This window comes from Drosophila willistoni, unplaced genomic scaffold (assembly GCF_018902025.1).
Source record: "Drosophila willistoni isolate 14030-0811.24 unplaced genomic scaffold, UCI_dwil_1.1 Seg271, whole genome shotgun sequence".
In the NCBI taxonomy this organism is placed as follows: domain Eukaryota; kingdom Metazoa; phylum Arthropoda; class Insecta; order Diptera; family Drosophilidae; genus Drosophila; species Drosophila willistoni.
In genome coordinates this window covers 64,011-75,233 of record NW_025814230.1, presented here as the reverse complement: position 1 = coordinate 75,233, position 11,223 = coordinate 64,011, and the positions used below count along the sequence as shown (strand labels likewise).

The following is an 11,223-nucleotide window of genomic DNA, read 5'->3' as shown; positions in this document are numbered from 1 at the left end:
CCTTCAGGGAAGGTCTTGCCGCTTTCTTCTGTTGAACGTTCTGTCCAACTTCTGCAAACTTCTTGTTCGCTACCACCCGCTGTATTTCCACAACCGACGGCGTGCGGATGACAGCGCCTCCGCTCCTGAGTTCGCGTACTTCGTGTACACGCACTCCCAGCGTCGGTGCGACCTCCTTCATCACCCGCTCGGCCACTTGCTTGCTGGACACGTTCGGGTCCCGACTCGTGACCACCGCGGACCATGTGTCATCTGGCTTGCTGATCCTTGGCCCGGCGACCGGCACTCCGGGGACGGGGACAACGGCAGCAGCTCTGGTGGTGACCGCGGGGAAGGCAGCATTGTACGCAGCGATGTGCGCAGCATCAGGGGTGGTGGGCGGCTGTGCAGCAGGTTTGCTCGCTGCCGCTTCCAACAGAGCGTTCCTGAGGGTCAGCGATGTCGGCAACTCCTCCAATCTTCTTATGGCAGACGATAGCTGCGATGCAGCCACTGGCTCCATGCCAACCATGGCATTTCTTATGGCTTGCCCTGAGGCGCCAATCTCTGCGAGAATCGCAGACGAGCCACCGGTGACGATTCGCCACGCTTCGCTTCGCGGTATCTCCGTCTCGGCTGGTCCAGCGGCTGGACTTTCAACAGCTTCAGGAGAATCAGCAGCGGCGGCAGCCTCGCGTTTGGCTGGCTTCACGGGGGGCGGGCATGGACACGCTGTCCAGATGCGGCTTTTTCGGGACGGGGGCGACTTGCTCCAGCACCGCCGACGAACGAGCCGAGCGAGCCTTCGCCTTTCGCGCCTTCTTCTCCCGCTTTCCGACGACGACCGTCATTTCGGCGCCCGACTCGTCAATGGTGTCACTACCGGTGACATTCATCGACTCCGCGGCCGACTCGACGCACAACGTAGCACTGCGGGCGCTTTCAACCACTACGTTTCATGGTTCCGTCCATGACGACGGCTTTTCACGAATAGTTCGTGCCAAGAAAAAATTCGAAAATGCACGCCCGAAAAATCGGCTCACGCACGCCGAATAACACTTCTGGCCCTTTTAGCGAGGGCACACTGTATTCGCACTCTTATCGAGTGTCCACTGTACTTGAGCACGTGCTCACACACACACTCGCAATCTCACTCACACGTACAGGCACAACTGGTAAACAAGTTACCGTTGCTTGGCACACTAATCCACTTGTTTACTACAAAGTGGGCACTGCACCGTTTTAATCGGTGTCTCTGTCTTGTACTTTTCACTGTTTGTTTTGCGTTCGAATTCGCAACTGAAACACCGCGACACACCCGCATGCAACGACAGCCCAAACAAGACTAGGGACAGTAGGAATCTCGTTAATCCATTCATGCGCGTCACTAATTAGATGACGAGGCATTTGGCTATTTTTATACCCTTGCAGAGGGTATTATAAAATTGGTCAGATGTTTGTAACGCAGAGAAGGAGACGTTTCCGACCACATCTATATATATAAAATTCTCGAGTGTGGTGTTTGTTACCAAACTACTCCGAAACGGCTCGACCGATTCTCACAAAATTTTTTATGCAGATCGTGTAGGACTGAGAATCGGCCAACATCTATTTTTTATACCCAAATAATAAATAATTAAATAATTTTAATAAATGTTTATTTGTTTAACACACTAATACTTGCATACAAGCAAGAAACGTTTGCGGATGCGACAGAAAGAAGAATGCAAAAATCGGCTTCTGTCGCATGCGTTGTCCTCTCACAATTTTTCACTCAGCTTTCAGTGTTCTCATGTTATGAGCAAAATACATATATGTCGGTGCGTGAGTGTGAGAGTGTGTGTTTGTGTTTTCGGATATTTCACAATAATAGTAATTTCATCATTATGGCGGCGCATTTGTGGTTAAAGAAGAACCGTTTTAGCGGGGCGCCAGCGTTCTGTCGCTGTCGCCGAGTGTGGTTCGGTGGAAGGCGCGCACAAGAATTGTGCGTCTCGAGTTCAGTCGTTGTTACAGCTCGAGTGCGACCGAACTCGCTGCGCTAATTATTGATCAAGAAAATAATACACGTTATACACCAATCAGTTTTCCAACTTGATTTATTACAACAATGCCACGAACACGCAGGGGGGCTAATTTGAGTCGTCAAACAAACAGATCTAGAGGCATGCAAGATAGAAGAGCAATAAGATCAGATACAGAAAGGCAACAAAGTAATGCAATGTCAGTGTAAGAATGGCGCAGTTACGTGCATCACAATTACAAGAGGTACGAGATGAGCGAAACCAACAAAGACAATTGGAACGAAGAGAAGCGCGCAGATTCGTAGCCAACAGACGTAGAGGGATTGACCAACATCAACAAGTACTTCGAGCATTTACATCACATTCATTTCTTCGACTAGCATTTCAGTATGAGACTGATGTTGAATATTACGCTCATTCCAAAGTGGTAATTGGTACATTGGACAAGGAATGACCGCACTGTCAAGCCCTTAAATTTAAAAATGAGCCAATTGGGATGTGTTGCTCATCAGGAAAAGTGAAACTTCCAGAAATTGAAACACCGCCGGAACCATTGCACGGCCTCCTTATTGGTACTGATCCAAATTCTTCGCTGTTCTTGCGTTCAATTCGTCAATTCAATTCATGTTTTCAAATGACATCGTTCGGAGCAACGGAAATAGTTAAAAATACTGCTGCAAATGGTCAACAATTTAATTCCACATTCAAAATCAAAGGCCAAATTTACCACAAAGTCGGCATTACTACTAATGCCAAACGAACCTTATAAATTTTTACAAATTTACTTTATGGGTGGCGAGGACTTCGAACGGGCACTCGCCAATCGCGTGAATACACGTTGCAACAATAATCACCTCAATTCACCATTTGCAACGCGCATTGTCAGCGAGCTGGACGCTCTGTTAAATGAGCACAACGAATTGTTGAAATTATTCAAATCACATATGCATAAGCTACAAAGTGACAATCACGCTATTTTCATCAATCCTGATAGAACACCAGCTGGAGGGCATATACGTCGATTCAACGCACCTGTTGTTGACGACGTGGCTGGAATCATGGTTGGCGACCATACAGCTACGCGACAAATCGTGATTCGAAGAAGAAATAATTCTCTTCAGTCCATTCCTGATACCCATCGTTTATATGATGCTCTCCAATATCCACTCATTTTTTGGAAGGGACAAGACGGATATTGCATAAACCTTAAGCAACGAGATCCGGTAACAGGTAATTCATTCATTAAGAATATGAAAACTCTTCAATTAATACATGGATATACTATAATAGGAACCGAAACAAACAAGAATATTAGCTCAAAGGATTTCTATTCGTTTCGGTTGTTGATTAGACGTGGTCAGGATAATATCATTCTACGATGTCGTGAGCTTTGCCAACAATTTATGGGAACAATTTTGCCAGGAACGCTGATACTGCCGAAATCGGTAACTCTGTCATCCTACCATTATCGTACATAGGTAGTCCACGTCACATGCAAGAATACATACAGGATGCTATGACCTTCGTACGTGAATATGGACGACCGTGCTTTTTTATTACTTTTACATGTAATCCAAAATGGCAGGAAATTACATCGTTATTATTACCTGGACAAAGTGCAATACATCGTCATGACATTACAGCACGTGTGTTCAAACAAAAATTAAAGTCTCTAATAAGCTTTATTACAAAATTGCATGTATTTGGCCCTACACGTTGTTGGATGTATTCGGTTGAGTGGCAAAAGCGAGGATTACCTCATGCTCACATCTTGATTTGGTTTATCCATAAAATACGCCCTGATGACATCGATAGTTTAATTTCTGCAGAGATTCCAGATCCATCCACTGATCAATTACTGTTTGATATTGTTACTGCAAACATGATTCATGGCCCTTGCGGAGATCTGAATCGTTCATCGCCTTGCATGGTAGACGGAAAATGTACAAAGCGTTTTCCTAAAGATTTCATCAACGATACGGTTACAAATGTAGACGGATATCCAATATATCGTCCAAGGAGTACCGAAAATGGCGGACAATCATTCATTAAAACTATCAACAACGTAGATATTGATATTGATAATCGGTGGGTGGTGCCATATTCACCTCTACTGAGCAAAACATACAGTGTTCATATAAATGTTGAGTTCTGCAGTTCGGTGAAGAGCATTAAGAATATTTGCAAGTATGTAAATAAAGGAAGTGATATGGCTGTAATTAGAATTGAAAATACTACTAACAGTGCTCCTCCGTTAAATCAAAATGACGAAATAACGAATTACCAAACTGGCCGGTATATCAGCTCCAATGAAGCTGTCTGGCGTATCTTCGGTTTCCCGATTCATGAACGAGATCCAGCAGTTATGCATTTAGCTGTCCACCTTGAAAACGGTCAGCGCGTATTTTTCACGAACGAAACAGCGCTTCATCAAGCTGTAAATCCACCAAAAACTACGCTCACCGAATTTTTTGCATTGTGTAATCGTGCAGATGCTTTTGGTGTTTTCGCACAAACACTGAAGTATTCAGAAATACCTTAATATTTTACATGGGCTCAATCGAAAAAATGGATGCCCCGCAAGCAAGGCACACCAGTTGAGGCGTGCCCCGGCTTATTTAAGTCAAATAATTTGGGTCGTGTATATACAGTCCATCCAAGGCAGACCGAATGCTTTTATCTACGACTGTTGTTGGTTAATGTCACCGGACCATTGTCATTTCAAGCTATACGTGAAGTAAACGGACAACAGTATCCAACGTATAAAGATGCATGTCTTGCACTAGGCTTGCTAGAAGACGACAATCATTGGGACAGTATGCTTGCTGAAGCAGCATTAAACTGCACAGGAATACAAATTCGATTACTATTTGCTATTGTACTGACTACATGTTTCCCGGCCCGAGCACAAATTTTGTGGGATAATCACAAAGATTCAATGACTGATGATATATTGTATCAACATCGTACAAGACGGAACGACCTTACGATATCATTCAGTGACGAAATGTACAATAAAGCATTGATTGCTATTAAGGATCTTTGCATTGTCATTGCGAATTTACCAATCAGTCATTTCGGTATGAGCTCACCAAATCGAAGTGCATCTCATTTAATTGACACAGATATGAATCGTGAACTGCAGTACAATTCTATTGAAATGGCAGCGATTGTTACTCGCAATGTTCCACTATTAAATGATGCACAAAAAGTAATTTACGACCGCATTATGGAGGGAGTTTCGGCAGGACAAGGGGATTTTTTGTTTGGATGCACCAGGAGGAACTGGCAAAACATTCCTTATTTCATTACTTCTTGCCGAGATACGAGCAAAAAAAGGCATCGCATTAGCTGTTGCATCATCTGGCATTGCAGCTACTTTATTAGATGGAGGCAGAACAGCTCATTCGGCATTTAAGCTGCCACTGAATATTCAAAATAACCCAGATGCAGTTTGTAACATTAAAAAACAATCATCCATGGCCACTGTGCTGAAACAGTGTAAAATTATTATCTGGAATGAATACACCATGGCACATAAGCATTCGCTGGAGGCATTGGATAGGACAATGAAAGATATAAAAAACAACGACAAACTATTTGGAGGCACTTTGTTACTCCTTTCAGGTGATTTTGGACAAACACTTCCCGTTATTCCACGATCAACATACGCTGATGAAATTAATGCTTGCCTCAAATCGTCCCGACTGTGGCGTAATGTTGAACGAGTACAACTGACGGTGAACATGCGCGTTCAAACGCTTCAGGATCTTTTCAGGAAACTTTTTCGAAACAGCTATTAGATATTGGCAATGGGAAAGTTGCCGTACATGAATATACCGCAAGATGTTCTCATCGACTGTATATTTCCCGATGTACACACACAATATATAAATCTTGAGTGGCTGGCAGAAAGAGCCATTTTAGCAGCGAAAAATGTGGACGTTCATGGATTAAATTTCAAGATACAACAATTGTTGCCAACAGACTCTGTGTCATACAAATCTGTTGATATAGTTTGCAATACTATCGAAGCTGTAAATTACCCAGTAGAAGTTTTGAATTCCTTGGATTTGCCAGGCATGCCACCGCACCACTTACAATTGAAAGTAGGATCTCCGGTGATTTTGCTCCGTAACTTGAACCCACCACGGCTGTGCAATGGCACACGATTGGTTATTAAAAAATTAGTGAAGAACGTGATTGAGGCCACCATTTTAAATGGCAAGTTTCAAGATGAAAATATATTGTTGCCACGAATCCCCATGATTCCTACAGATGTGCCAATTGAATTCAAACGCATTCAATTCCCAATTAGATTGGCATTTGCGATGACAATCAATAAGTCGCAAAGCCAAACGTTGTCTGTATGTGGTTTAGATTTGGAAACACCATGCTTTTCCCACGGACAACTATATGTGGCATGTTCTCGCGTCGGGAAACCATCAAGTTTGTTTATATTGGCTAAAGATGGCCTAACAAAAAATACTGTGCACTCTATTGCGCTTAGCGAATAATCTGTATTTTTATTAACTGTCATTTTTAACAATAAATAAATCGTACTTCAGTTGTTTATAACGTTTTTGACTATAACTTCATCCCCATACACTTATAGTAACTTAGATATTAGATATTTGAAAAAGGCAAAACAACGTTTGCCGGGTCAGCTAGTATATATATATATTTATATATTTATCTTTATATAGCGAAGGTGACGCTTAGTGATTCTTCTTCTTTTTAATAAGAGTTTTAAAAGTTTCCTTTTAAACGATTGATTTTAAAAGCTTCTTTTTGAATTTAAAAGCTCTAAAGCTTTTAGAGTAGGGTTGTTGATAATATATCAAAATAAAAATATATCGATATTTAAAAAAAAAAAAATATATTTATATCGAAATATTTTTTTCCTCTGATATATCGCATATCGATATTATTTGGAAATATATTTTTTGATATTATGGCTGGTCACACTTCACTTAGAAATCTTAAAGAAAGATGAGCGCGGCAAAAAACTTTTATATAAAAATAAACGCACGAAATGCCACCTGCAGCCTTTGTGCAAAAGTTATCAAATCAAGTGGTAACACTAGTAATCTCCTGTCACACTTGAGGAACAAGCACCCGGAAGCGCATTCAACATGTGTTAAGGTAAGAAATATGTAATGCCAGAAAAGTCTCAGGAATTTTGCCGCGCAAATTTTTGACAGTGTGTGTGTGCGCGCGTCACTAGGCCTCTATATTCTTATGTATGTGTGTATACGTGTATGTGAATGTTTCGCCAAATACAAACTTTTCGCTTAAAAATTAATTATATTCAAAAACCAACAACAAGCTTTGGAATAATATTTGTACATATAAATTTTCTAATTTTCTTATTCAGAAACCGAATAAACCAGATAAGCTAAACCACAATTCTGATGGACAAACATCTATTGAGAACGCGTTTAAGTGTTCGGCGTCTACTAAAGGTAAACATTCTCTTATTTTATATTTTGAATATAATTTTATTTAAACCCTTTTTTTTTTAATTTTAGATAAGCATAATGATATTACGGCAGCAATAGTTTATATGATTTGCAAAGACAACCTGTCTGTACGTGGTGTTGAAAAGGAAGGCCTCTGTAATTTGTTACAAATTTGTGTACCAAAATACAAAATTCCAAGCCGTTTCAAGGTAAGTGCTTAGGATTTAATTAGAAATTTGAATATATTTGTTTCCCTTTAAATCTAATTTACAGGTAACAGATCTCATTGAAGAGAAATACGACATATGTGTGGCTAAGGTTAGAACAATTTTCCAAGGTGTTGAGAACATAGCTTTCACCTGTGACAGTGTCACTATAACCAATTCAACTCGGTCGTATCTCACCGTAACTGCACATTTTATAAAGGATAATTCTCTACAGGCGGTTTGCTTGCAAGCAGCAAGAATGTCACAGGTTAGCTTTTTTTAAATTTGTGTAATTTTTGTCTATGTGTTCTGTATTATCAAGTCTACGTGTTTAAATGTTTTTTACTGTATGTGTCTTGTGTTCTGTTTCGTCATGTCATATGCTTATTTATTTTAAGAAAATTCATAACTTAAATCTTTGATTTTATTTAGTCACACACTAGCGACTATATATGTAGTTTAATGGAGACTGCTTGCCGTGAATTTCAAATAGATCGGTATAAGTGGAGAACACTTACAACGGACAATGCTAACAACATGAAAGCAGCGTCACGTCTATTTGTAGGAAATGGCAAACACGTCTCTTGTTTTGCTCACACAATTCACCTGGTTGTCGATGATGTGGTAAAAAATATTGCATCGTTCTCAAAAGTTTTGGATAAGGTGAAGAAAATTGTTACTCATTTCAAACACAGTCCTGCAGCCATGGACATGCTGCGAAAGTTACAGGCTGACGAAGGGATAGCAGAAGGTTGAATAAAAACTCTTGTCCAAAGTGTAGACACGAGGTGGAATTCGTGTCTCGACATGCTTGATTCTTTTCTCAAACTTTCAAATAAAGTAGCATTGGTTTTAATAAAACGATCAACTTCTATGAAGGGATTGCCAGACATGCTAACAGCTCACGAAATAGATATATGCAAAGACTTTTGTGATTTGCTAAGTCCGTATAAAAACGCAACAGAAAAAATAAGCGGTAAAAACTACGTCACAGTTAGCATGGTAATTCCATTAATATCCTTACTGATAAATAAAATACGTACATTGACTGTAGAATCGGCTGAAGGAAAACTTACTAAAGAAACTCTACTAAAAGTTTCTGAAGACCGTTTTCAATCTTTTCAAAACAACAAAACACTGGTGAAGTCAACAATGTTGGACCCCCGGTTTAAAAAATTATATTTATCGCCGCTCAATGCTCAAGAAGCTATTCAAGACATTATCACCGAGGGATCGGCAGACATCACTGAAAAACGAGTATGTAAAATTATGTTAAAAACATTATTAACACCACTTTGAATTAACTTTTAACTACGAGCTTTAGTATAATATTAATTAATCTAAACCTAATATATTTGACAATAATAATAACTATCTTTGTTTTAACACAACATTAAATTAAACTAAATCTATTGTTTGAAGAGATTGAGAGAAGATCGACTTTGGGGTTAGAGTCAATTATTTATTGTTGACATTTATATAAATATTTTTGCTATAGTATATTTTCTCTTTTTTTCTGTAGAACTCAATGGACAATGGTCCAAACGGAAGACAACTTGATGAGATGAGGGAAGTAGAAACAAACGAAAGCTTCCTAGAGGCCCATAATAGATCAATTGCCATAAAGCCAAATACAGATGCCATGGAAAATACAGAAATAAAACTATTTTTAAATTTACCACTCGCTCCCTGGGAGACAGATCCCTTCGAGTTTTGGAAATCCCAGGGAAACACTTTACCGAAGTTATCAAAATTGGCCATGAGTTACCTTATAACACCAGGTAGCTCGGTTCCTTCAGAGCGGCTGGCCTCCGCCATAAAATGCGTTGTCTGCGACACGCGAAGCCGCATGACAGATGTTCATATAAAACAAAGAGTTTTTTTGAAATCCTTAAAAAAAGAATTTTGGAGGTAAAATCATGTTACATATATATCTAATTTTACTTACACCACTCTACAAACCTGTAATTAATTTTTTATTGTTTAAAAAATGAAATGAAGTCTTTTAAGTTTTATTATTTTATTGTATCCTTACTTCAACCTTAAGATCTCTTTAATTAAAAAAAGTTTATTGTTTTATTTTTAATTAATAAACAAAAATTAGAATGCATTTAAAGTTAATATTATTTTGGGGGGGTTTAAGATTTTTATAGAGAAATAGAAAAAAAAACAGAAATATCCGATATATCGATATGTTTTGGTGATAAATATCGCAAAAGACCTGATAATATATTTTAACAATGATAATCATCGATACGATATTTTTTACACATTTTCACAACCCTATTTTAGAGACGCTGTCGCCATGATGTTTTTTTAACACTTCTCTTTTAACACTTCTTTTAAATACTTTTTTTGGTGCCTCCAAAATGTTTAAATGCAAAACTTGTGGATTTCAAACAAATATACAAAAATGTTTCAAACGCCACTTGTCGACGCACACCAGGGTGTATGAAGGGCCCTATAAATGCATCTTAAACAACTGCAACTTCACAACATTCACTTAGCGTTATTTGCCTGAACATGTTTTACGCAAGCACACGGCAGGTACACCAGGGAAGCACGACATCCCAGTGCTGGAGATGCCGATATCAGAAGAGTTGGACTTAGAATACCCACTGACATTCGAGCCAGAGTCAGCTGAGGAATTGGAGCTCCAATGTGGGCTCAAGTGGCAGAGCTTGGCTGGCCAAAAAAAAAACTTTTTCAAATCCATACCGCCAGTCCAGGATGACACTGGTGTGGATTTATTCAGGTAAGTAATTCACATGTATGAGTATGAATTCAGCTAATGGGTATCTTCTTAGTCTCTTTATTTCCGTGGAGGCTCGGGGCGGCTTTGACAACACAGCCAATTGGGATAACGTGGCTCTCAATTGTAATTTAATGGCGTACCCCTCCAACAAGCTGTCAGGAATTTACAAAAAATACCTTCTTCAATACGAGGACCAAGAAAGGATCCGACTGCGGGACCTTAAAAAGCGCAATTAAAACCCAACCCAGACACATAAATAAAACAAAACCTGTGATAAATAACTAAACCAGCCGCAACTGTGCTATAATTTCTGCTTTCTCTATAAACTCGACTAAAAGTAGAAACCCTTGTTTGTGTATTTTTATGTCCTAAGTGTTACATGTTAATTTTTCGTGATCGTGGAAAAAATTATTCTATGTGTACATATGTAGGTCTCTCTCGCGCCCTTTTTGCTCCCTATGCATATATGTATGCCTCGGCATTTACATAGGGGAGACAGTAAGCGGAACACACACACACATATACGCACATAAGGACAAAAGAGAAGAGAAAGATAGGCCGACATGGCACTTAAAACGTCACCTTCAGATGACCGTTGGCCCTTCCCCTATGCCCCTTGCCCAATCAAAAGCCCAAACGCCGAAAAAAAAATTGGCGGGCTTCCTGTTGCTAGGCTAAAGCAATTGGAAAAAATCTTTTCGCCTATTCTACATCGTAAAATCTAGTAAAATAAAACAAAACCTTAAGTCTATCGAGACACACACAGCTACAACAAACAATAAAAACAATCCAGAACC

General features: G+C 39.7%; 4 protein-coding genes across 4 annotated transcripts; all 4 read left to right on the top strand.

Moving 5' to 3' along the window:
- The first annotated feature begins 2,791 nt into the window (after window positions 1-2,791).
- LOC124461210 lies at window positions 2,792-4,066 on the top strand. The gene is made up of 2 exons (XM_047012770.1): window positions 2,792-3,233; window positions 3,294-4,066. Exons 1-2 carry the CDS (start codon window positions 2,792-2,794, stop codon window positions 3,479-3,481), a joined length of 630 nt encoding a protein of 209 aa, XP_046868726.1. The 3' UTR covers window positions 3,482-4,066.
- A 3,483-nt stretch (window positions 4,067-7,549) lies between these two features.
- LOC124461224 lies at window positions 7,550-7,992 on the top strand. The gene is made up of 2 exons (XM_047012785.1): window positions 7,550-7,674; window positions 7,739-7,992. Exons 1-2 carry the CDS (start codon window positions 7,570-7,572, stop codon window positions 7,952-7,954), a joined length of 321 nt encoding a protein of 106 aa, XP_046868741.1. The 5' UTR covers window positions 7,550-7,569; the 3' UTR covers window positions 7,955-7,992.
- Window positions 7,993-8,120: 128 nt separating this feature from the next.
- LOC124461209 (zinc finger BED domain-containing protein 4-like) lies at window positions 8,121-9,586 on the top strand. The gene is made up of 2 exons (XM_047012769.1): window positions 8,121-8,928; window positions 9,194-9,586. The coding sequence occupies exons 1-2, from the start codon at window positions 8,479-8,481 to the stop codon at window positions 9,584-9,586; spliced, it is 843 nt and encodes a 280-aa protein (XP_046868725.1). The 5' UTR covers window positions 8,121-8,478.
- A 502-nt stretch (window positions 9,587-10,088) lies between these two features.
- Window positions 10,089-10,955, top strand: LOC124461223. Its single transcript, XM_047012784.1, has 2 exons — window positions 10,089-10,426; window positions 10,479-10,955. Exons 1-2 carry the CDS (start codon window positions 10,254-10,256, stop codon window positions 10,660-10,662), a joined length of 357 nt encoding a protein of 118 aa, XP_046868740.1. The 5' UTR covers window positions 10,089-10,253; the 3' UTR covers window positions 10,663-10,955.
- The last annotated feature ends 268 nt before the right edge of the window (window positions 10,956-11,223 follow it).